The sequence below is a fragment of the Phyllostomus discolor genome, chromosome 1 (genome assembly GCF_004126475.2).
Source record: "Phyllostomus discolor isolate MPI-MPIP mPhyDis1 chromosome 1, mPhyDis1.pri.v3, whole genome shotgun sequence".
NCBI classification, from domain to species: domain Eukaryota; kingdom Metazoa; phylum Chordata; class Mammalia; order Chiroptera; family Phyllostomidae; genus Phyllostomus; species Phyllostomus discolor.
The window spans coordinates 218,201,918-218,226,901 of NC_040903.2; the positions used below are offsets into that span (position 1 = coordinate 218,201,918).

The 24,984-nt window shown below is 67.7% G+C and overlaps 2 protein-coding genes across 3 annotated transcripts in view; one reads left to right on the forward strand and one right to left on the reverse strand.

The window, feature by feature from the left end:
* The window catches only part of BRF1 (BRF1 RNA polymerase III transcription initiation factor subunit), a 40,331-nt gene extending 15,566 nt beyond the window's left edge, over nucleotides 1–24,765 (reverse strand). The window contains 6 exon segments of the mRNA XM_028507465.2: nucleotides 4,399–4,471; nucleotides 6,597–6,628; nucleotides 11,122–11,295; nucleotides 17,832–17,886; nucleotides 17,888–17,913; nucleotides 24,275–24,765. Of these exon segments, the coding sequence (XP_028363266.1) occupies nucleotides 4,399–4,471; nucleotides 6,597–6,628; nucleotides 11,122–11,295; nucleotides 17,832–17,886; nucleotides 17,888–17,913; nucleotides 24,275–24,458 (544 nt within the window). The 5' untranslated portion in view covers nucleotides 24,459–24,765.
* On the forward strand, nucleotides 953–3,167 carry BTBD6 (BTB domain containing 6). 2 transcript variants are annotated; one of them, XM_028507467.2, is made up of 4 exons: nucleotides 953–1,368; nucleotides 1,536–1,626; nucleotides 1,764–1,882; nucleotides 2,046–3,167. In XM_028507467.2, the coding sequence occupies exons 1-4, from the start codon at nucleotides 1,010–1,012 to the stop codon at nucleotides 3,076–3,078; spliced, it is 1,602 nt and encodes a 533-aa protein (XP_028363268.2). In that variant the 5' UTR covers nucleotides 953–1,009; the 3' UTR covers nucleotides 3,079–3,167. The 2 variants fall into 2 exon arrangements, with proteins under 2 accessions (XP_028363268.2, XP_035870197.1); XM_036014304.1 differs by lacking the exon at nucleotides 1,536–1,626 and having other exon boundaries at nucleotides 1,285–1,368.
* Nucleotides 24,766–24,984: the final 219 nt, after the last annotated feature.

The following is a 24,984-nucleotide window of genomic DNA, read 5'->3' on the forward strand; positions in this document are numbered from 1 at the left end:
GGCAGCCTCGCTGGTGTGGCTCAGTGGATGGAGTGCCTGCCTACCAACCTGCAGGTCACCAGTTCGATTCCCAGTCAGTGAGGGCACCTGTCTGGGTTGCAGACCAGGCCCCCAGTAGGGGGCGCGCAAGAGGCACACTGATGTTTCTCGCCCTCTCTCCGTTCCTTCCCCTCTCCCTATAAATAAGTAAAATCTTAAAAAAAGAAAAAAAAAGACAGTTCAGGCGGGTCAGCTCAGTTGGTTGGAGCACAGTCCCCAGATGCCGGTTGCAGGTTTGATCCCCAGTCAGGACACATACAAGAATCAACAAACAAGTGCGTAAATAAATGGAACAACAAATCGATGTTTCTCTCGCTCTCCCCCCTAAAATCAATATATAAAAAAATTGAAAAACAAATAAAAGGGCCCTTGGACATGTGGCTCGCTGTTTGGAGGGTCTGCGCATACACCAAAAGGTTGCCGGTCCGCTCTGGGTCAGCGCTTCCACGCCCCTTCAGGGTATGGGCGGGAGGCAACGGGTCCACCACGTCTCTCTCCCTCCCTCCTCTAAAAAAAGGAGGAAGAAAAGGCCCAGGGCGTGAAGCGTCATTTCTCCAAGGCAGACACGAGACCGCAGACGGACCCACAGCCAGGTGTGGACCCACTGGCTATCGGAGAAGCGTGAGTAGCCGCACCGCCCGTCCGCGGACTTCGGGCAGTCGCTGGGCCAACCACACCGCGTCCCGTACCGGCCCTGGCCTCCCGCCACAGCGCGCCTGCAGGACTCAGCACTGCCGGACCCAGCACTGCCGGACTCCCAGCACCGCGCAGGTCCGCGCCTGCTTGCTCCAGAAGCCGGCCTGGAGGCGTGCTCGTCGGCGCGCGGGGCGGGGCCGCGGGAAGTACCTCCTCCGCGCAGGGCGGCGGGGGCGGGCCGGCACCGTGACGCAAAGTGACGCGCAGGTGGACGGCGCCCCCTGCGGCCGGGCAGCGGGCGGCCGGGCGAGGAAGCAGCGCCCGCTGTGGCCCCATGCTGCTGCCCCTGGCCTGTCTGCACGGTCGGGTGACGCAGTGTCTCACCGCGCTCTTGGTGCTCGCAGAGCCGTCCCCGAGGCCCGGGCGCGGCGGGAGGGCGCACGGCGCACCGCCCCCGCGTGCGGAGGCTACCCTGCCGGTGAAGATGGCCGCGGAACTGTACGCGCCCACAGGCGCCACCGCCGCCACCGCCACGGACATCGCCAACAGCAACGCCGCCACCGTGGGCAGGAAGGGCCTGCCCAGTGCTCCGCCGCCGGCCGCGCCCCCGCCTGCGCCCTCGCCTCCCGCGCCCGACAACAACAACTTGGAAAGCCCCAACTGGCAGTCCTTCCACCCGACCCTGCGCGAGAGGTGAGTCGGGGCCGCGCCCGGCCTGGAGCCTGCGCGCCCGCCCCGCCCGTCCAGGCCCTGGGGCCCCGAGCCAGTCTTTCAGCGCCCCCTCCTCCGAGCGCGAGCGCGGGCGCGGGCGGAGCCCTGCGCCGTTCCAGCCCTGCGCCTCCTGCCTTTCCCCTTTACAGGAACGCGCTGATGTTCAACAACGAGCTCATGGCCGACGTCCACTTCATTGTGGGCCCCCCGGGCGGGGCCCGGAGAGTGCCTGCCCACAAGGTTGGTAGAAGCTTGGCCCTTTGAGCTCCCAAAGGCGACAGGCATTTTCTTACTAGGAACAGACTGCCTTCCACCCAGGGTGTGGCGTTGCTGGGCAGGGGGTCCAGGGCTCAGGACAGGGCGCGCTCTCTCCACAGTACGTCCTGGCCGTGGGCAGCTCAGTCTTCTACGCCATGTTCTACGGGGACCTGGCAGAAGTCAAGTCGGAAATCCACATTCCGGACGTGGAGCCCGCGGCCTTCCTGATCATGTTGAAGTGAGTGGGCTCCTTCAGCTGCAAGGATGGGTGGTTCTTCCCCGTCCGCTGCCCTGCGGCCAGCGCCCTGCAGGGGAGCCCACAAGGACTTGGGGCTTGTCTCCCAGGCGCTGGGTGCCGGGGGGGGGCCATGCAGCTGGTGACGCAGTCCCCGCCCTGCCAGGTACATGTACAGTGATGAGATTGACCTGGAAGCAGACACGGTGCTGGCCACTCTTTACGCTGCCAAGAAGTACATCGTCCCCGCGTTGGCGAAAGCCTGTGTCCACTTCCTGGAGACGAGCCTGGAGGCCAAAAACGCCTGTGTCCTGCTGTCCCAGAGCCGGCTGTTCGAGGAGCCCGAGCTGACCCAGCGCTGCTGGGAGGTCATCGACGCGCAGGCGGAGATGGCCCTGAGGTCCGAGGGCTTCTGCGAGATCGACTGGCAGACCCTGGAGATCGTCGTCGCCCGGGAGGCCCTCAACACCAAGGAGGCGGTGGTCTTCGAGGCCGTGCTGAGCTGGGCCGAGGCCGAGTGCAGGAGGCAGGGCCTGCCGGTCACCCCGCGCAACAAGAGGCACGTCCTGGGGCCGGTCCTGTACCTGGTCCGGATCCCGACCATGACCCTGGAGGAGTTTGCCAACGGCGCCGCCCAGTCGGACATCCTGACCCTGGAGGAGACCCACAACATCTTCCTGTGGTACACGGCGGCCAACAAGCCCCCGCTGGACTTCCCCCTGACCAAGAGGAAGGGCCTGGCCCCGCAGAGGTGCCACCGCTTCCAGTCCTCCGCCTACCGCAGCAACCAGTGGCGCTACCGCGGGCGCTGCGACAGCATCCAGTTTGCCGCCGACAGGAGGGTGTTCGTCGCGGGGCTGGGCCTGTACGGGTCCAGCTCCGGGAAGGCCGAGTACAGCGTGAGGATTGAGCTCAAGCGGCTCGGGGTGGTGCTCGCCCAGAACCTGACCAGGTTCGTCTCCGACGGCTCCAGCAGCACCTTCTCGGTCTGGTTCGAGCACCCGGTACAGGTGGAGCAGGACACCTTCTACACGGCCAGCGCCGTGCTGGACGGCAGCGAGCTCAGCTACTTCGGGCAGGAGGGCATGACGGAGGTGCAGTGCGGGAAGGTGACCTTCCAGTTCCAGTGCTCCTCGGACAGCACCAACGGCACCGGCGTCCAGGGCGGGCAGATCCCCGAGCTCATCTTCTACGCCTGAGGCGCCGCAGGCTGGACGGGACGCGTTGTGGGGGACGCAGGGGAGGCGGCACTCGCCCCCCACAGCAGCTGCGGGCCCTGTGCACTTCGAGGGTCTTCTGCACCCGGCCGGCTCCCGTGGAGCGAGCGGGACAGTCGTTTCCTGGGCAGCCGGAGCCGTCGGCTCCCAGTGCTGGCGACGGGGCCTCACGGCGCCTCCGGCGCGGCGCGCTGGGGAGCCCGCGGCAGGTGGAGGGCAGGCTGGGGGCCGACGGCAGCTCCGACCCCGCCGGCGGCACCCACGCCGACTGCCGGGCGGGACTGGTTGTCCCTCCCGCCCTCTTGGACTGTATTCTAGGTGGTTCTGAGCTTTAGGTCTTCCCTCCGAGTCTGAAACCTGGGACAGTCATCTCAAATAGCTTCCCTCGGGTTTGAATAAAGCGAGAGCCGCACACACGTAAGTGGTGCTCGCGTCCTCACCGGCCCACCGGCAGGGCACGCCTGCAGTGCCGAGCAGCACCGGTGAGAAGCCAGCGCAGCCCAGGGAAGCCCTCTCCGGGGCCTGGGCCTCCCGTCTGGGCAGGCCTGCCTGCCTCCCAGGGCCGCAGCCACAACGCCCTGGGAAGGGCTGGGAGTCGTGCACTCGGTCGAGCATCTCTGGCTGCTCAGACGGAACCCTTCTCTGTGACAAACTCGGATTCAAGGGGGTGGGGTGGGGGCACTCGGGCCCAGGGCGCTAGCGCCTGGGAACACCCCTGGCAGGCCCCAGACCCCCCTCCCCTCCGGCACGGGTACACTGCAGTGAAGCAGGCTCCGTCCTCCCCAGGCTGTGGCTGTTTCTGGAAAACCTCGGCAGGACCTTCGCAGGAGGGGAGGTGCTGCGTCACTCAGTAGGGATGTGGCCTCTTGGGAGGGGAGGGCCTTCCCCGCCCTGCAGCCCCTCCAGCCTCCAGGCCCACCGGCCCCAGGGGCCCTCCTGTGGGTGCTCCAGGACTGCCTTCCCTCACTTCAGGAGACACGCTGGACGCCCACTGGCTGGACAGCGGCCCCTGGCGACACCCCCGCACTGGAGCCAGGCTGCCCGACGTGCCCGGGCCCTGCCTTCCCCAAGGCGCCTGGCTGCCTGTGTGCCCGTGGGAGGCGGCCACGCCCCCTCCCCCCCCCCCCCCCGCCCCGGGGCACTGCCCCTGCCTCCTCCGTCCACACCCTTGTGCCCAGGTGCCGACACTCGGGCCTTGACTCGGAAAGAACCGCCGCCCTGCCGGGGGCCTGCACACACCTCTCCCCCCGCCCTCGCCGCGCCCCCGCACTGGCCCCCGGCTCGGCGCCAGCCCCGCCGTACCTATCGCCGGCGCGTTGATGCACAGCTCTCTCGCCAGCAGGAGGAACGTCTTGCCCAGCACGTACACGTTCACCTGTCGGGAAACCCCGGGCGCGTCTGTCCTCAGGAAACGCTGCTTTTCTCCCTCAAACCGCTGTTTCGTTTTGTTCCTTCAAAGACCCCATCGGCCTCCCAGCCCCCACGGGCCCAGCCCTGGGACTCGGGCCTCCCGCAGAGCTCCCTGCCTGGTCCAGCCCGGCCTGGCCTCGGGCCTCCCGGGGGGCCACCGAGAATAACGACTGGTGTGTGCCGTGCCCACCCGGGTGCTGAGGAGGGAGGGGGCAGCCGGAGGTCCTGGGGGCACCCTGCACCCCAGCCAGGCACAGTCACGGCACCTGCTGCTCACAAGTGCCCTGAAGGCTCCGAGGGAAGCTGTCCCTAGGGCCAGCAGCTCACAGAGCCCGTGGGCTGTGCTCCGGTCCATGCACGCGTGTGTGGCGTGTTTGTGTGCATGCACATTAGCGGGTACACGTGCACACGTGTGGTATTAGCGTGCGTGCACCACAAACTAGCGTTAGTCCACACACGTGCATGTAGTGTTAGTGTGTGCGTGCGCTGTGTGTGCACGTGTGTACCTTGGCCGGGCTCCTACGAGGTTCCCGAGTCTCCCGGCCCCCTCCTCTGTGCAGGCCTGCCCGCCCCGCCACCTCCTGCCACGCTGCCCCCTGTCCCAGGTGTGGAAGGTGCGTGTGTCCGGGGAGGGGCTCCCTGAACGGACTTCCAGCAGCGATCGAGGGTTAAAAGGGGCAGTGCTGACATCCAGGCCTTCACCACCAGAGACGCCGTCCCTCCTCGTCCGTCCACCACAGGCCAGCGTGACAGACACTCCAGCTAAGGGCCACTGTCCAAGGCTCGCCTCTGACAGCGGTGGGTCACCACGGGGGGTGGCCGGCCAGCCCTCCCACCACGCCCAGGGACAGGTCCGCTCTGCACATACAAGGGTCCTGGCTCTGCCTCCGAGGCTGTGCCCAAGTGAGCGAGCACCCCTGTCAGCTGCACATAGTGGGATGAAGGCACCTCCTGCCAGCACCCATGGGTGCCCCTATGGCTCCTGCTGGAGGCCGTTCACTGTTCACTCAACCAGGGAGTGCCAAACCCTGGGGTGTGTGGATGAGAACAAACGAGACCCTAAACCTGGGTGGTCTCTTCCAGTTTTGGGTCTTGTACTCACTTCCTCTCCCCTTGGTGAGCCTCTGGCAGTGCGAGCCCCGGGGGAGGCCTGCAGCGGAGGGCTGGACACCCTTCCTGTGAAGACTGCGCCCGGCCCGCCAGGGGGGCCCGAGGCATGTCCTTCCCCCCAAACATCAGGGGAAGCCAACTGTCTGTCTGCGTCCAGCCTGAACTTGTGGGTCAGCACAGTGACCCCCAGGCCTGGTTCGGTTCCAAGAGGGCGGGAACACCCACTCCGGCTGTCCTGTTCGTGTGGACACCTGACTGGTTTCCTGACTCCAAGGCTGTGAAGGGAGAAACTACCAGAACAGCCCCGCCTGTAGCCTGCAGGCGGGGCCCAACCCCACCTGGACAGTGGCTCTGCCTGGCCTCTTGCGTCCTCCCCAGGTGGTCACCCGACGCCGGCATGGGAAGTGCCTGGGTCTCACTAGTTCCGGGGGGTGCTCTGGGCAGGAACCCCGAGAGACACCGCTCGTGAGGACGGCTGGGAGGACAGGCACACAGGTGGTGCCCGGTGCTGGTCAGCCTGGCGCCCTGAGCTTTCCCCATGGGGACGGGACGTGTGTGGCCCCGCACGGGTCCTCCCACTGTGGCGTGGCTGTTTCAGGGCCATAGCTTCACTTTCCAAACCCTCTGGGGCAAGGGCCCTAGGGCCAGGTGTGGGCACGCACGCCGCCTCAATGGCCCTGCCCCTGAGCACGCCCCGTGCACACGTGTGCCCCGTGTGGGGTCTCTCCGTCACGTTCAGTCCTCTGGAGATGAGAGACTCCCCAGAAGACACTTCCCCGGTACTGGGAAGGAAAGCTTCCCTCGACACACCGAGAGGGCAGGGCGTGCGTCGTCTGAAGTGTGCTCGTCTGGTCCATCCCTTCCCAACTACTGCCGGTGCCTGCAGGCTGAGTCCGCCTGGGCCCCACCGCCTGTGGGGGCAACCCGGGGCCTGCACCCCAGCACAGACCCAGGGGGAAGGGACTCAGAGGTCACTGTACCTGGAGCAGGTCGCTGAGGTCGAGGAGCATGTCTGCAGGGCGGGTCAAGGAACGTCTCTCTCGCCCACAGGCCCGTGGGAACCTCGGCTCAGCACCCATCGGGAGGGAGGAGCGCGGTGGCAGCTGGGTGCCTGGACCCTCCAGAGGCTCCTGGGAGCCAGGGCAGGGCGGGGAGTGGGCCCCGCCCACACAGGTGCCCACGTGCCAAGAGGTGGTCTGCCTCCAGTGCCTGCGGGAGCTGGGGCGTGGCCTGTGCCAGGCCCCCAGCTCCCAGGGACAGACGCTGCCGCTGCCGCCACCGTGCTGGTGCTTTCGGGGACGGCTGTGGGGATGCAGGCGTGCGCCCTCTCCCCGCTCCTGCCACGTGATCCAACTGCAGCCAGAACCAGCCCTCGCTGAACCACAGCCGGGCTGGACACAGCTGCCGAACCAGGTGCCGGGGGCCGCAGCCCCCCACGAGGGCGGACAGGCGAGGGCAGCAGCCCCATGACAGAGAGTGCCACACACAGATGCACGGGCTGTGACGACGGTGAGGAAGGGACAGGGGGAGTGCAGGGGAGGCCGTGCCATGCCGGGGGACAGGCACAGAGAACAGGGACAGAGCCAGGGCTGCGCAGGGCGGCCGCGGGGGCCGGGGGAGGGGCGCTGCGCAGCAGGTCTGCAGGGCCGTGGAACCGTCCCGTGTGCTCCCACCACGGACGGGCGGGCGGAGGCAGGTGTGGTGACTCGGAGCGCACGAGGGCCGGAGGGGCAGCCCCTCCTCAGACCCGAACTGCTCCAGAGAACGGGCCCATTTAAAAACTCATAAAACTGAAGATAAAAGGGGACAAAATCTTGACCAGATCCTTCACAAAGCAAAGCGAAGAGCCACTAAGCCCACGGGCAGAACCCTGCTCAGCAGCCTCAGCAGGGCCAGTGGCAGCCCCGTGGCCTCGGACGCTCCCACAACAGCTGCCCTGGAGAGAGGCCTGGGGTCCCAGGCAAGACAGGACAGACCCCACGACCACACCCCCCTCGGCCTCCCTCCCCGAGGGAGGGTGCAGGCCCCGGCCACAGCAGCGGCCCGGCCCGGAGGCTCTGGGACTCGCTCTTAGGGGGGCAGCGGGGCCTGCGCTCGGAGGGGGCTGACGGAAGGGGTGCCGGGAACTCGCTGCGGCACAGTGCTGCCCTGTCCCCCAGATGACCGGTCACAGGGATGCACGTGTGGGCCAGAACCCACCCACCACACGATGGAGACCAAGGCACTGCCTTTCATGCCTCGTGGTCGGGGCCTCTCCTCAGCTGCCTGCAGTGCCCGGAGAGCAGGGGCTGCAGAGGGACCCGGTGCAGCCTGGGCTGCCCCTCCCCTGGAGCTGGACGGCCCTGCAGGCCGTCGGAATGCCCTCCCATCCCTCAGCGCTGAGGTCAGCACACAGGCAGGGGCCGAGGACAGGGAGCCCCTCTGTCCCCACAGCAGGCCAGGCGACGGCTGTCACAGCGGCAGGGGGCACAGGGCGAGGACAGTGCGGGGAGGCGCCCGCGTTCTGCCTGCGGGGCCTCTAGCTCGTGGAGGACGGGCTGCAACCCCAGGGGAACCACCACAGCACCCAGGCGGCTGTGTGACCAACGGGGCCACATCCCAGGCAGAGGCGCGGAGGGAGGGGGCGGGGAACACTCAGACACGCCGAGACTCGACACCAGCAATGGCTGGTACACGAGCCCTGGACACCAGAGACGGCCATGCAGAGCAGCGAACGCTCTGGACTGAGCAGCACATGGGAAGTGGGGGGCGCTGCCCCAGCCAGGGCAGCTCAGCTGGGCGGAGCATCGTCCCGTAACGTAAGAGCGCCTCGGGTTTGACCCCTGGTCGGGGCACATCTGGGAGGCCACCCATCCACTACCTCCCTCCCTGCCTCTCTCTAAAAGCAATGAAAAACGTACCCGGGTGAGGATGAAAAGAAGGAAAAACAAAGGGTGACACCGAACCAAAGCCCAGCTGCAGAGAAGTGCACCGTCTCCGACACTTACGTGAGGGAAAACCAACTCAAATCCCGCGGCTCAAGAAGCTGCAGTGGCCCTGGCTGGTGCAGCTCAGTGGACTGAGCGCCGGCCCGAGAACCAAAGGGTCGCTGGTTCGATCCCCAGTCAGGACACAGGCCTGCGTCGCGGGCCAGGCCCCCAGTAGGGGGCGTGGGAGAGGCAGCCACACACTGGTGTGTGGCTGCCTCTGTCCCCGCCTCTAGGGGCTGCTCTAACGAAAGAAGCTGCAGTGACAGTGACTTTAACCCCCAACACAACGGGAAGGAAATAAAGATAAATACAGGAGTGAAGTGAAGTACGTGCACAAGTAAACCTCGAAGCAGGAGCCCGGCTCTCCGAGAAGGCTAGGCAGTGTGGGTGAGAAGGAAGGGAAGGGGACCCCCCACCCTGCGGGGGGCGTGGCCACGGCCACGGGCCGAGCGCAGAGACGGGAGATGTGTCCCGCACGGAGTCGCGCCCCCCGTGGGCGAGGGGGGGGGGGTGACGTCTCCGTGACGCTGCTACCGAGGAAAAGGGGCAAACCGGTACGCCCCTCAGCAGAAACCGGGCACAGGCGTGGACAGGAGACACGGGAGGCTGGGCCCCCGCAGCGGCTGGACCGCAGGCCCCGGGGGGCAGGGGAGGGGACCCGCCACGGCAGCTGCCTCGCCAGGCTGCTGCGGTGCTCACCCCACTCCCGGAGAAACCCCCCGCGCCACCCGCGGGAAACAGCCCTCTGCTGAGGGGCACTCGGGGCTGTGGGGACGGAGCTCAGAGTCCGGAGGCCTGCCCGGACCTGCGAACCATGAGTGCAGCAACCAAGTGCGGCATCTGCTGCCCGGGAGACAGAGGGTCCAAGGGCGGTGGCAGGCTGGACGCCGCTGGTCAGCCTCGGGGGCTCTGAGCAGACCTGCCCCTCCCGCCTGAGGCGCTCTCAGGCGGTGACGGGTCAGAGGCGACAGAGGCCTCCCGTACGGCTTCCCGGCTGCACGCAGACCCCCAGGTCCCCCCCGGCCTGCTGGCCACTGGGCCAGGCGCCCAGCCACCGAGGGCAGACACCAGACGTGGGCAAAGGCACCCGCTCCGTGTGCAGCCGCCGACCGGGAGGTCCAGCCCTGAAGTCCCTGCAGCCACACCTTCCCTGGGGCCGGGGACAGAAGTCCAGAGAGCAGGTGTCTCCCTGCCCGACCCTCTGGGAGCCGGGGAGGGGAGGAACCACGCAGGGACACGAGGGTGGGGGGCCGCAGGCAGTCAGCTGGGGTCAGAAGGGAGCAGCTCTGCGTGGACTCTGGGTGTCTGGGATTCACGTGGAGGATGAGGCAGTGCCGGCACGGGGACCGCAGAGCCGCGCCAGGGGAGCCGGGAAGGGCCGGGGCCGGAATGAGGGGAGCACCAGGACCAGTCTGGGGACTCCCCCTTGCCTCCCCCAGAGCGACCGTCGTGAGGCTCCCACACCCCGCCGTCTGGTCTGGACCTGTGCTGCAGGGTTGGAGGTACGGTCGCAGCCCACCTGTTCCCAGTGTGCAGTTCGGTGGTCCTCGGCCCACCCAGAGCTGCGCAACCAGCCCTGCAGCCTGACGCTGACCTGTTCTACTGCCTCCGAGAGGAACCCTGGACTGGGCCACCAGTCACCCTTGCCTGGTGGGCAGCCCTGTGCGCTCCACCTGGGGGTCTGCCTGTGCTGATGCCCGCGGACCCGGCATCCCCACAAGTGGCCTCTGTCGCCAGCTGCGCCCGGGCAAACAGGAGGAAGACAGGGGAGACAGGACTGCAGGGCTGGGCAGGGGCAGCAGGGGGAGGAACCGGTGGTGTGGGCAGCCCCAGACAGGAGGTGCCAGAGCCACGGAGTCCGTGGCGCCACGAACCCTCTCATCCAGCGAAGAAGCACCCGCCGCAGACAGAGGGCGGCACTCGGGGCAGTTGGGCCCTCAGCAGAGCTGGGGAGGCAGAAGGCTCTGGCCCTGCTGTGCGGATCCCGGGAGAGCCCTCTGCACCCTCAGATCCCCTGTGGGCGCAGGCAGACGGGGGACGGTCCTCTGGCGAGCACACGCACTGCCGGAGGCCATGGGGTGGGAGCGGGGCCCACCCAGGACGGGGGTGGGGAAAGGGGCGCAAGGAGGCCGGAGGGCAGACAGCCCGGCAGGGAGCCCAGGGGCGCTGGGCGGACCCCGTGCCCAGGGGGGCCGCCTGCAGAGCTGCACCCAGGCACGCGCAGCGAGGGGGGCAGGCGCGGTCCTCTCCAGAGGAGGCGGGGCTGTGGGGCGGCCTCCAGGGGGCCACTCCCCCTGCGCGGAGCACCGGCCCGGACACAGGCAGGTGCCGGGGAGTGGCGGCAGAGCGCCCACGGTCCCCCAAGGGACTCGGGGCTCAGGGCCCAGGCCCCCAGCTCCTCGGCGGGCGGCCGGGCAGCCTGGCACTCACGGCACGCGCCCGGACGGCCGACCCACCAGGGGCTGGACCCGACACAGACCCCCGGGACCGCTGCCCCCGACGCCGGGGGGGCCGGCGGGGCCGAGCCGAAGGATACGCGGGGTGCCCTCCGTGCGGCACACGAGGTAGAGGCAGGCGGCGATCACGTGCGCCATCTTCCGGCCGCGCGTCAGGTGCTTGCTCACGGCCATCTTGAAGAAGTTGAAGGCCGTGTCCAGGCAGTGCTGGTTCAGCTGCAGCTGGCTCCCCAGGTGGTGGATCTGGCGCCGCCCTAGGACACAGGGCGGTGGTCACGGCTGCGCCCGGCACTTGGGACGCGGGCCCGACCGCCCCTCTGCTCCCCCGTCCGCTGGCTGTGTGGGTCCCACCAGAGCCCGAGGCAGGGACGTGGGATGCAAGGTCACTGCCGTCCACGTGGAAGCGGTGTCGGCGCTCGGCCCAGGCAGGCGGGGGCAGCACGGCGCAGCCCCTCTCTCAAGGCCCTGAGTCTGGGGTGTCCGGACGGGGCTCCGCAGGGTCCTGCCCTCCCCTGCGGCTCAGCAGCCTCACCCCCGAGTACCGTCCCGGCCAGCGCACCAGCGGCACTGGCGGCTTTGGGGAGGGGCAATCTACACCCCTCCCCCCTCGAAGCAAGCCCACCCCGTGACCTTGGGCCAAAAGGCAGAGGCAGGAGGGGCCAGGGCTGCCCCGCCCATGAGAGGCCCCGGGAGAGCCAGGATGAGGAGCTGTGCCCGCCGCCGCGGCCCCGCCCACTGCCCTGCAGCCCGGCCACGCTGGGCACACGGACCCCAGAGGCGGCTGTCCTGCACCCTCGCCCGGGCCAGGTCGGCAGTGGCCGCCCCGGCCCACGGACTACGAGGACAGCCGTCCCCTGCTCCGACGCAGACCGCGGCTGGGGAAGGAGAGCTCTGGGCTGCCCTCGGGCTTGTCTGCTGGCCGGGGTGCAGTCGGGACCGTGGCCCGAGTGGGGGCGCCTGGGAGCAGCCTGAGGAGCTGGCCAGGCAGGGGGGGCAATGAGCTGGACTCTCCCCGAGGGGCCTGCCCCCGCCTCGGCCCGGCTCCCTCCGGCACCCACGCAGCTCCCGGGCCTCCAGCCGGGCTGACCGGGCAGACGTGGGCCGCAGGCCAGTCCCGCGGAGCGAGGGCCGAGGCAGAACCAAGGCCCTGACCAACCAGACGGAAAGACAGCAGGGCCAGTCGCCACCTCCCCATCGGCATGTCACCCCCGGCGTGCCCAGCAGCTGCGCTAGCGTGCACTCTCCGTGCGACGACAGCCGCCCCAGGGGTGGCCTCAGTCCCCTCCTGCTCTGAGGGGGCTGGACTGCGGGCGGTGGAAGGAGCACAGCGCAGAAACCGGACGCAGGGACCTCTGGGAGGAGCCTGGCAGGGACGGGGGTCAGCTCGCCCAACGGGGGGCTGGCAGTAGAGCGCCCCACCTCTGGGGGCCCCCCGAGGCCCGTGGCAATCTCAGATGCGGGGCCTCCCCAGAACACCTGCCCGGGGCCCCTGGGGAAGCAGCAGAGGGAGAAGACGAGGGAGGCGAGGCCACAGCAGCCCAGCAGGTCCGAGGACCCCGGAGACGCCCGGAGTAGGGGCCGGGCGCACCAGCAGCTGCGCAGCGTCCACAGTGTGGCCGGCGGCGTGGCCACGCTGGTCCGGACGGCTCTGCTGCTGCGTCGGACGGAGGGCGCTCTCTGGGCCCTGGGCCCACCCCGGCAGGAGGGGAGAACCAGCTGTCTGCACAGCTGTGGGCTCCAGCGAAGCCGAGCGCAGAGGGAGGCACAGCCTCAAGCGCAGGTGCCAGCCACAGGGAGCCGGGAAGAGCAGCTGGAAGAGCAGCTGGAAGTGCCCGCGTGGAAGCCGAGAGGCGGGTGCGGAGGGAGGGGACGGGCAGACGGCACACGTCCACAGAGCCAGACGCCGAAAGACGAGCACACCTTCTGGCTGACAGTCCTGGGCACTGATGGGTGGAGAACCTGACCACCACGGCCGGAGAGGAGGGCCCGACGAGCAGAGGGAGGGAAGGGAGGCGGCAGGACCCGCGCTGAGCCTCAGGGGGCGCACAGACACTGACGGGGGGAGGAAACAGGAGGCCGGGGTGGTCCCGTGACAAGCAGCCTCCTCGAAGAACTTCCCGTGACCAGAAAACCTCCTCACCAGGACAACACCAGGCTCCCACGGCCTCGCTGGCACACCCCCACTTGAGGTGGAAACTGGTGTCCCACGCTGGCCTGTGAGGGCCAGCAGACCAGAAAGCCACACGAGAAGGGAAGGACAGGCCAGCGCTCCCATGACCTCGGACCCAGAGGCTGCAGCACGACGGACGGTGGACGGACCAGGGGTGCGAGGCGCAGGCCCACAGGAGCCGGCAGAACTCGCCTCGGCAACAAGACAGAGGGAAGAGCAGGGGCGAAGCTGCCGGCGACCCAGTGCTGACATCGCTCCTGATGACGGGGACATCCTGGCGGGACAGCAAAGTCAGGGACAGGGATGGGGCCAGGGCACCGGGCAGGTGGGCCACGGCCAGGACAGTGACTGGCCCCAACACGGGGACAGGGGCTGACGGAGTAGGGCCCCCCCAACCCCCGAGCCTGAGCACACACAGCGACACCCCTCGGGCTCTCCAGCGGGGACCTGGACGCGGGAAGGACCAGGAGCCCACGCGGCACCGGGGACCGGACAGGCTGGGTCACGTGCCGACGCCCAGGCACCCGGGGAGGGCGGCCTCCTGAGGTCGGCGCTGCCCCACGCGGGGCCCCGCTGCAGCGTGCGGACCTGGGCCCACCCGGAGCCCGGCACGGGGGTCCGAGTGGGGCGCACATGTGAGCGAGAGAGACAGCAGTGAAGGAAGCCCCCGGAGCAGACACGGCAGGGCTCCCAGACCTCGGGCGCACGGGGAGCTTTAAAGGAGTCGCAGAGGCCGAGCCCCGAGAGGCGGACGGGGCGCGTCACCAAAACTAGCGGCTCGGAGGACGGCCCTTGACAAGCGGGAACAGGAGCCGTCGACCGGGAGAGGGTCGCGGAGCGCGTGCGCCCCCACGGGTGGAGTCTCAAGCGCGAGCGCCCCCAAAGCGGCGAGAGAAAGGCTGGTCCACCCAAGAAACGGGTGCAGGGGGCTGGCAGGGCAGGACGGGACGGACAGGCGTCCCCCGACGACGTCCCACACAGCCACCGGCCAAGCGGCCCACCCCCGCCTCTCCCGAGGGCCCTGCCGAGGGGCCCACGCCGTGGCCAGCGGGGCTCAGCGCGTCCCGCAGTCGCCGGTCAGTCGGCCCGCTGCACGACCGTGCTGCCCACAGGCCAGGCCAAGAAAAAGGACACCGACGTCCCCAAGAGAAGCCCTGGCCGGCCGGCCCCGCTGGCTGGAGCGCCGCCCCGGAGAAGCACCGAGGCCGTGGGTTTGGTCCCGGTCAGGGCGCGCTCAGGACTCAACCACGGGCGCGTCAGCAGGGAGAACCACCAGGTGACGCCTGCCTTCCTCTCCCCTCCCTTCCTCACTCCCTAAAATCAACACGTGAAAATTGTTTTGGGAAGACAGTGTCTCCGAGAAACGTCTCCCAGGTGACAGGTCTGTGGCACCTCAGAGCCGCCGGGGCACAGGGAGGACCCCGCAGGCCCCGGTTTCAGTGGAGCCCCAGCCCCGCGCTCCCGGGCCAGGCCACCCCCCCCTCCCCCCAGCGGCTCGGCCCCCCCCCCCAGGCCCGGCCGAGGAGCAGGAGAGTGCGGTCAGAGCTCAGCCTGGGGGTGCCCCGCGGTCCCCCTCTCCCCCCAGGCGGCGTCTGGCAGAGGCCAGCCTCCAGCCCCCCAGGAGCCCACCTGGAGTGAGAGCCAGCACACACACGGGCGCTCAGGGCAGGCCCGGGGGCCCGGAGGACACGCTCCAATGAGCGGCGGGCCCAAGTCTGCTGCCCGGGGGTCCCGCTGCAGGGGGTGCCTGGCCAGGCGGGGGGGAGTCACTGGCCACTCTGTCCCCAGCGGCAGCAGGGCAGGGGCAGGTCCTTGAGGGCCACGGAGAAGGAGACCCGCGTGCAGGTGCAGAGCTCAGGGTGCACCGACCCGGGGATGCTCTCGTGAGCCCCACGCCCCCGAGTGCCCTCACAGAGACGCCCCGCAGGCCTCGGCAAGAAGCGTCCCGGCCTGAGCTGGCCACAGTCACCCTGGCGCTCTGTGCCGGGAAGCCAGATGCTTCCCCTGCAATGAGGGACAGGACCCTTTGCTCCACACGGCGCTGGAGGGCCTGGCGGGGGCCGGCAGGCGAGGACATCAAATAAAACAATCCAGTTTGGGAAGTGAAGGAAAGCTCTATCTACTTTTTTATTGTATTTTATTGATCACGCTGTAACAGTTGTCCTGATTTTCCTCCCTTTGCTCCCCTCCACCAGAGTCCCCCGCTCCCTCAGGCAACCCCCCACCGCTGTTCACGTCCACGGGTCATGCATGTAAGTGGTCTGCAGCCGTCCACTGGGTGTGCTGGCCCTGGGGTTTCCCGAGAGGTGCAGGCCAAGGCCAGCCCCTGCCTGTGTTTTGCCGGGGCCACCCTGCCGGAGCTGCAAGCAATCTGAGGTGGCTACTGCTTGTGCTGGGTCGGGAGGTTGCCCGTGACAACGCCAGGCTGTGGCTCCAGGCTGGCTGCTAGGCTGGCTGCCGTGAGGGCTCCCGGAGGCCAGCTGTGGCTTTTTTGATAGGACGTAGGGGCCAAGGCGAGCTATTCGCATAGAGCAGCTGTTCTTGGGTGGGCCCGTAAGTTGGGTGGGCAGAGCCTCTAGGGATCTCCACGTGGGTCGCACAGTGGTAGCTGGCTGATGGAGTCCCAGAGGTGGCACCAGCCTGCCGGCTCTGTGGGGGGTAGGGTTCAGCAGAGGGACAATGGCCGCTGCCCGCCAGGATGCCCGGCACCTCAGTCTCCCCCTGCGCACCACTGGTGCCCTGCAAGCTGCCTGCCCAGCGCTGCAGCTCGGAGGGAGCGAGTCCCAGTAGGCGAGTCCATGTGTGGTTTCCCCAGAGGAGCTGCTCAGGGCTCCGGCAGCCCCCGGCACGGACTCCGTCCCTGCTGGTTTTCGCAGCCAGAGTTCACGGGGACTTCTCTCCCTGGCCCTGGAGTTCCAGGCTGGGGCACCCGGCGTGGGGCTGGGACTCCTCGCTCCCAAGACGTCCGTCCCGCGTTTTCATCCTGTGGGTGTGCGGCCGGCCCGCTCTGCATCCGCGCCCGCCCTCCTCCCGGCCCGGACGACGTGGTTTCTCTAGCTCCGTGGCTGTCAGACTCCGACTCAACCCGATCTCCGGCGTCCCCGAGTGACGGCCTGTCCCAGGCTGCGGCTGCAGTTCTGACACGGCTGTGCGGAGAGGAGAGTCGTGTCTGCCCGTGTCGCCACCCTGGCCGGCAGCCCCACCCGCCTGTCCCCGTGTGTCGTGACCCCGTGTGTCAAATCCCCCAGGAGTCCACTAGAAACGACGACGACAGGCGATTTCCGCACGGGCTGCAGCACGCCGTCAGCGTGGAAACACCTGCCCCGCACCTGCACACTGACCACAAACAAGGGAAGCCGCAAGGAAGGCAGCAACTCCAGCCCCGGCAGGGGCTCGGTCAGCCGCAGCGGCGCCCTGCGACGGAGAGGCTGCGGCTTCCGGGAGGGAGGCAGCCAGCCGCGCTGCTCTCTCACGCTGCTGTTTCCGTCTCTCCCGCTCCCTGCCTCCCTCTCCAAAGTCAACAAACACAGCCTCAGGTGAGGATTAAAGGAAGCACCCCACAAAGAAAGCAACAGCATCAAAAAGAACAATGTAAGGAATGAAATGTGAAACTCACACTGCACGAACCACAAAAACCGTCGAAACAGACGAAAGGCCGGAGTCAGCAAGGAGCCCCCCACGCTCTGGAGTCAGGAGCCCCAGCAGATGAGAGGGGGGTGCGCCCTGCCCCCACACCAGGCCGACCCAGAGACCCCGCCGGAGCCCCCGCCCCGCCCCGCCCCAGGCAGAGCCCCTGCCGCTGCTGCAGGACGGACGAGCTGAGCCGGGGACTCTCGTGGGAGTTCGAGGGACTCAGAGGAGCCCACAGAACGGGGTCACGACCCAGGAACAGAGCTAGGAGCCTCCGGCTCCCTGACTGCACACCTGCCACAGAGCCACAGCCGCCAGCGCGGGGCCGACGGGGCTGACCTGGTCCCTCAGCCGCCGGTGCTCCAGCACCGGGCACCCCCACGCAGAAGAGGGCGGCCGGGCACCCCATCGCTGCGAGCGGGCGGGGCCTCCCTCCGAGAAAACAGAAGCGCGCATCTGCGACCTGGCCCGGCCTGGCTACGCTCCTCGGTGCTCAGGTGGGACCGGGAAAGCACAGCAACGAAGGCACGACCAGGTGACCTGGACCGTCAGAACCACAGGGGAGCTGGGCAGCACCCGCACAAACACCCCCAGGCTCCCAGTGCAGCGCCAGCAAAGGGCAACCCCCCGGCGGGCGGGCACCTCTGGAGGCGGCACAGGAGACCCCTGCGGCGGGGTCTGCGGCACGCAGAGCACTGCCCCCCGCTCCCCCGTGCGACACGGAGGCGGCACACACCCTGGGAAACAGGCCCGGGGCCGGACGGCCAGCTCAGCTCTGCCCTGCGGTGAGGCGCGGCCACACGGGGGCTGCCGGTCTCCCCTCAGCCCACTGCCCTGGCCTGACCTTCACGCGAGGCCTGGGAGGGTCCTGCTGGCCAGGGGGAAGGGCCTGGGAGCAACCCCTCCTGGACACGGGGCCTGCGCCCGCCCGTGCCCTGTCCCCCGCCCTGGGCCCACCCCCCTCGCCGGGCACCGCGCAGCGGGAGATACCGTTCTGCAGGGTCTGTGCTCTCGACTCCTTTCCCAGGCTCACGTGGAAGCCAGCTGCCCAGGGACGGGGTTTTGCCGGCACCTAGAAACACAAATCAGACCCATCAGCCCGACAGCCCTCGCTCACCTGGGGCGTGACTGGGACCCAGGCGGGTCCGCACTCCACCCTCTGGGGGAGGGTGGCAGCCTCCTGAGGCCTGAGGCCCAGCCTCCTCAGCTGCCTCCTGGGGTCACAGCGGCCACAGGGCCAGCCCAACTTGGGGGGGAGGAGGAGCACCGTCTCCTGGTGGGGGCTGGTGCGGAGCCTGTGGCCGGCGGCAGTGCCTGGAGATGATGCGTCTGCCGCGCTGACAGGCCACGGGAGACCCAGGGTCTCTGGGGGAAGCAGGGCCAGCCGTGCGCCCTCCCTCTCCCCCCTCTCCCCCCCTCCCATGGCGGCTTTGCCCATCCGTCTCCACGGCCCCCGACTTCAGTTTTAGAAGAAAGACCTGCCCCACCGTTCTGATTAAACGGTGTGTGCTTTGGCTAAGCGGCAGTGATGCTCCGTTAGGAAAAGGACAGTGGGATGGCCCGGCCCCCGATGCCCCGCCTTCCAGGACGAGGGCACGGGAAGCCTCTCCCCCAGCCCAGCGGCAGGTTAAGGGCACCTCCTGGCTCCTCTGCCTGCGCCGGCCTGGCTTCTACCGGCCACAAAGCCACAAAACCCCAGGGGTGACGCCACCCCGGGCTCCCCAACCGTGCTGCCCCTGCCCTCCTTCCCCCTCTGCCCCTGTCCCCAGCACCCTCCACCCCCACTGCCGCCTCCTCGCACTTCCAGGGCCTGCTTCCTGTTTCCGTGTGTCCCTGCTTTCCCGCTGCCCCGTCACCCCTCCTGGGGCTGCTCTGGGAGCCGGCTCCTAACGCCTGCTCCCGTGCACATGCATTTCACACACACGAACACATGTGTACAGTCATGTTCAGCACACAGGCATGTGCGTGCACGTGCACACATACACACACATGCACATAGTGACAGAGGTGTGCATGCACTCATCAGGCATAGGCACACACAAAAAACACTTATGCAGCCCTGGCTGGGGCGACTCAGTGCATTGAGCCCTGGCCTGTGAACCAAAGGGTCACCGGTTTGATCCCCACTCAGGGCACATGCCTGGGTTGTGGGCCAGGTCCCCGGCAGGGGGCGCGAGAGAGGCAACCACACATGGATATTTCTCTTCCTCTCTTCCCCCCCTTCTCCATCTCTAAAAATAAACAAATAAAATCTAAAAAACCACTTATGCACACACTCTTGCACACACAAGCATGGGCACTCTCTCCTGCCCCACCCGTGGCCTTGGTGCACCATAGTGCGCCTAGGAGAGACCAGGGGTCTCCCTGCCTGGCCCCGTGTAGACTGAGTTCTCTGTGCCAGGGGCGGTGACGGCACCTCATGGGGGGCTGGGTGGCGGGGGCCTGCTTGCTGAGTTGACCTCAGTCTTTTGTTAGACAAACTCCACCCCCTGGGGTTTGGTTACAGCAGATCGAGGCTGGAGAGCACTCCAGGACCAGGACGCTGAGTCACCTCCGGCCAAAACATGGTATTCTCGCCCTTCAGACGTCCTTCACGTGCCCTTCACACCACACCCTCTACTTCAAAACACCTGACCGTCTTCTACAACAAGACTCCGGGACAGAAAAAACCACACCTGGGACTAACAAGCAGAAGGTCTGGGGGCGGTCAGGCCAAGCCCGCCCCCTTGTGGGCAGCAGGGGAGGGACCTGCTGCCCCACTGGGATCCGGGCGGTGGGTGGGCGGGGCTGAGGGGCCCCAGGAAGACCCCCACACAGCGCCGCACTCTGCTTCACTCACGGCTTCTCCAGCGCAGGTGAGCAAAAACCTCAGTAATTTTGCGCCCATCTCACTCGGAGCGAGCGAGGGGTTCCTGCCTGCCCTGAAGGCCCTTCAGCGGGAGCAGGACGGGGAGCAGGACGGGAGCAGCTCAGCGGTGCTGCAGCCGGAGCCGCGTGTGGACTGGGGCACCCAGACGCCCGGCGCGACCGCAGGAGTCTCCGGCACGGGGACGTGGCGGGGGGGGGGGGGGGGGCGGGGACCCCCTGCTGCTGACACGGGAGGGGCTAAGCCATTGAAGAACCGTCCTGCAGTGTTGGAGTTCTGGCGGCAGGAGGGGCCCCCATGGGTGGGGCCCGTGCAAAGTGGACCTCCCCCTGCAAAAGCAACTCCACCTGCTGGACACCCCCTCCTGGGCCCGCCCACAGGGCTGGGGGCAGGAAACCTTTCTCATCCAGTTGGGGGGGCACCTGTCACAAGGGTTGGAAGCGCTTCATCACTCACAACAGAGACCCCTCCTGTCCTCAGAGACACTGTGGCCCTGACGCCATGGCAGGTGCTCCCCAGACAGCGAAGTCCCCAGGTGAGCAGGAGCCCCGTCGCTGGGGGGAGCTCCCTCTGGCCCCAGGTGCACCGCCTACCCCAGAGGGGACTCCCGGGGGGGGGGGAGGGCTGCTGTCCGGGGCCCTCAACTCGGCTGGCCCCGCAGGCTGCGGTAGCCACCCCTCACACGGCCCCTCCCTCACCCCTCCCTGCTGGCGAGCTCTGCCTGCCCCTCACAGTCCCCGACAAGCACAGGGCGTGCCCCTCCCTGGCATCCTTCCTCAGGACCCACGAGGCCTCGGCCGCTCTGGCCTCGCTGGGTGCACAGACCTCAGCACCCACCCCGCTTGGCCCATCGCCTCTCCCTTGGCCACACGCCCCTCACCAGCTGAAGCACTCGGCCAGGGTGTCCCCAGCACCACCCTCCCTGCCACCACGGGGCGAGACGCCAGCTGCGCACCCAGCACAGGCGCACACTCTGCTGGCCCGTGAACATCTCCCAGGGAGCCTGGGGGCCGGGGGGGCCGTCCCACAGAGCAGCAGTGTCGGGGTGGCGCCCAGGGCCGGGAGCCGCCGGGGCCTGCCTTCCAGCGGACAGACCCTGGAGGGAACCCCTGAGCTCACGGCCCGGCTCGGTCCTCAAGCACACGCAGAGCCCGCAGGAAGACAGCAGCCCTGGGACCCCGGAAAGGGCCACCCCGAGGGACGCTCACCTGCCGGTGGGCTGGGGTGAGGAGGCGCTGCCGAGGCTGCCGGACATGCACGGCAGTGCTGGGGGCTGAGCCAAGTCAGCAGCTGGGGCCCCCACCGTGGTGACCGGGAAGGGAAGGGGCCCGGCTGGGAGAGCCCTCCCTGCAGGACACGGGAGATGCCGCAGGCAGGCGCGTCCCTCCCCTCTCTGTCCAGGCGCCAGCTCCCTGGGTCTCCTCGGGCCGGGAACCCGGGACACCTGCCACACTTCCCTGCGAGAGGGCCCGCAGGACCGGGCTGGAGGGGCAGCCCCCCACCCCCTTTCAACCACACCAGCGAACGGCGCCTGGCTCCGAGCCCACGCTCACAAGGCTGCGGGCCGACGGGCTGCATGTGGGTGGGAGCCCATCTCTCCATCCAGGGCCCCTGGGTCCCCCTTTGGCCCAGCTCCCTGCCTGCCCAGTGTGGACAGGCGCCGGCTCGGGAGGCGGGGCACACTCAGCACAGTGCTCGCGCTCACTCTGGCCGCTGCTCTCTCCCCACAGGCGTCCAAGTCCTGGATGAGAAGCTCGGCAACGTGTGACAAAGCCACAAACCGCCCGCAACTCCGCTCCAGCAGTCCTGGGAAGCCCCCCTGGGGAAGCCACCCACCCAGGAAGACCACACAGACCCTGGGGAGGGAGGAGGAGAGGAGAAAATCAGCGCAACCCAAAGCCAGTTCTTTGCAAAGAGCAATAAGATCGACAGACTTCTCGTAGAAGGGACACGGGAAAGAGGGGACACGGACAGCACCAGCACCTGAGAGAAGGGGGGACCCGCTGCAGACCCTGCGGCCCTGGGGAGGGCAGCAGGGGAACCGTGCCCGGCACTCTCCCTGCGGACACTTGCAACTCAGGCCAAGTGGACCAAACCTCCAGACCACAGACTCACCCAGGGGACAGGGACCACGGAAACCATAACCTGCCGCCTACACCCACAGAACAACAGAACCTGAGTTAAGAACCTTCTGACAAAGAAACCTTGGCCCAGGTGGCCACACTGTGAACCCTACCAGACAGTCAAGGAAAAATAACATCAATTCCACATAGTCTCTTCCAGGAAAGAGAAGAGAGGGAGCATCTCACAAGTCACTCCCTGAGGCTCATGGCCTTGGTATCAAAACCAAAGGCCTTACAAGAAAACTACAGACCCACACCCACATGAACACAAACTTAAAGACCCTCAACAAAGTATCAGCAGATCGGACCCAGCAACACAGCCACGGAAGACGCCCCACGGCCAGGGGCGTCGCCCCAGGAACTGGCACACTGGCACACTACGGAGGAAAAACACACAGTTGCATCCATTGACACAGAAAAAGCACCCGAAAAGATTCCACACCCGCTCACGATAAATTCTCAGCCAACGAGGAGTCGAAGGGAAGGTCCTCAGCTTCACAGGTGAAGGACAGGAGCCAGCGCCCCAGCGCACACTGGGCCGAACGGGGCGCAAAAGCTGCCGGACGAGAAGGCGGCACGGAGGAGAAACGCAGGAAGAAGTCAGACGGCCCCGTTTGCAGACGACATGACTGTCCCTGTGGAAAATCCCAACGAATCTACAAAAACACCGACAACCGACAAGTGCAGCACGCCAACAACAGGGGTCCAACCACATCTCTACACACGGGCAATGAAACCCTCGGAGCAAAACTCTATTTATTTTTAGAGAGAGGGAGAGAAACACCGGTGTGTGGGAGTGTGAGAGAGATACACTGATTGGCTGCCACTAGCAACCAGGACCTGGCCCGCAGCCCCGGTGCACGCCCTGACTGGGAACCGAACCAGCGGCCTCCCGGCTCTCGGGCCAGCGCCCAGTCCACTGAGCCACACCAGCCAGGGCTGACATGAAGTTTCTAGAAACGTCGTTCAGACAGTTCTGCGTGGACCTGAGGTGGCTGTCTAAAGATGCACAGGAGCTCTGGGCTGAAAGCTGTAAACACTGACGAGACAGCAGAGGGGCCGAAAGCGTGTTCATGGAAGAATGTCGAATCACCCAGGATTTATCAGCAGGGTGAACACAACTCCAACCCAAGCCCCACTGTGTGTGTTTGTAAACCTACAGAACCTTATTCTCAGAAGAGCAAAGCTGGAGGACTCAGGACGTCTGATTTCAAGGCTTAGGATAACGCGCAGGAAGCCGCCGGTGTTTGAGGACAAAGGCCTGGCACTGGGGCCGAGGGGACGGAACTGGGAGCCCAGTAACAGGCCCCGAAAACACGGCCCAGCGTCCACGGCCACAGGAGCAGAAGCGAGTCCAGAAAGGGCAGTCCCGCGGCAAAAGGTGCTGGAACTGGAGGTCCACCTGCACAGGTGAGCCTCTGCCCGCACGCACGTCACACCTCACACCAAGTACACTCAGAGTGGTCACAGATCTTAATGCAAACCATAGAAGAATAAAAGTTCCAGAAGAAAAACAGGGTGACGTGGGGCCAGGATGTGCACAAGTACCGCCGTGAAAGAAAATGAAAACGATCCACTGGGCGGCATCAAAATGTCAAACTCAGCCAAGACGTGAAACTTCTGCTCTACCAACCACACAGCCAACAAAGGAGGTGTCACTAAAACACGTAAAGACGGCTCCTAATTGCAACAAAACCAACTGCAACAGAACCAACCACCGAAACAGGATGTGAGCGCGAGACCCGGACAGACGCTCTGGCAGGGGACTGAGCCGGCTGTTAGCATCACGAATGCGCGTCCCCAGCACGGAGGCGGGAACACCGGGCGCCCAGAGGAGGTGCAGCCGCGGGGAAGCCAGTGGTTAGTCCGTGCGAAGTTAAACCTGCAGCTACCCGCGACCCGCGGCCCCGAGACCTTACCCCTGGGAACCACCTGGCGAAGAGAAAGCTTCCGTCCACCCAGGAACCCTCCCACGACGTTGTCAGCAGTCCTAGTAGGGGCACCCGACCTGGCGACCGCCGGAAGTGTCCACCGGAGCGCGGTGGCCCCGCTCCGACGGACGCTGCCGAGCCGCACACCCAGCGCAGGCAACGCCACCTCCCGGGCGACCCCCGAGACCCCGGCGGGAACAGACACCGTCCCTCGAGGTGGCGGACGCTCCGGCCCCCGTGCTCCGCGGCACCGCTGGGGCCCGGTCGGCCGGGCGCGAGAGGGCGACGGCACGGCGGCCCTCCCTGCCAGTCCCACCCGGTAACCCGGAGGCCAGCGTGGCTGCAGGGTAGTCCCGGGAGAGGACACGCCGCGGTCCCCGGCCCCGGCCGCGGCCCCCGACCGCAGCCGCCGCACACCGCCGCCCCCCCCCCCGTCGGAAATTCGGTTAGGACCCAAAGTCGAGCCCGCAGAGCTCGCGGCTCCCCCGGCCCCGATCCCGGTCCCAGACCCACCGTCCAGCGACACGAACTGGCCCACGGCCGATGAGCCGCCGCCGCTACTCTCCACGAACTGCACCTCGGAGACGATGATGTTGTCCTCGAGCACAGAGCCGCAGCCGGTGCACACGGCATCGCCGCGCGCCGCGTCCAGCTCAATGTCCGTGCCGCCGCAGCCGCGGCACACACGGCCCGTCATGTCGGCGGCACCGCGGGCCAGGCCCGCCGCTCCGGTCGCTCGGCCCGCCGCTCGGCCGCCGCGCCCGCACCCGGACTCTCGCGAGGCCTCGCCGCCTCCGCTGCGCCCGCCGATTCGCAGCGGCAGATTCGCCGCACCCCCCAGCAACGTCTGCTCCTTCGGGACGAAGACAAGCAGCAGGGCCGACGCGGAGACGCGACGACTCGAACCGGCGACTTCCAAGTCCCCGCAGGGCCACAGAATCCCGCCACCACAACCCGGCAAGTCTCGCGGGCCGCGCGAGGGCCTCTGAGCCGGGGGCGGGGCTTGAGGGGCTCAGGGGGAAAGTGAGTGAGGCCTGTGACTGGTCCGGGGGCTGTGGGTGGGGCTCGGGGGCGGGGCCGGATTGGAGGGCCGGGCCCGGAGCGGCGAGCGTGGCCTGTGACTGGCCCAGAAGCTGTAGACAGAGCCGGGGGGCGGGGCCGGACTGGTGGGCGGGTCCCGGGGCGGGGTTGAGAAGCGGGCCCTAGGGACTGGTCGGAGGTGG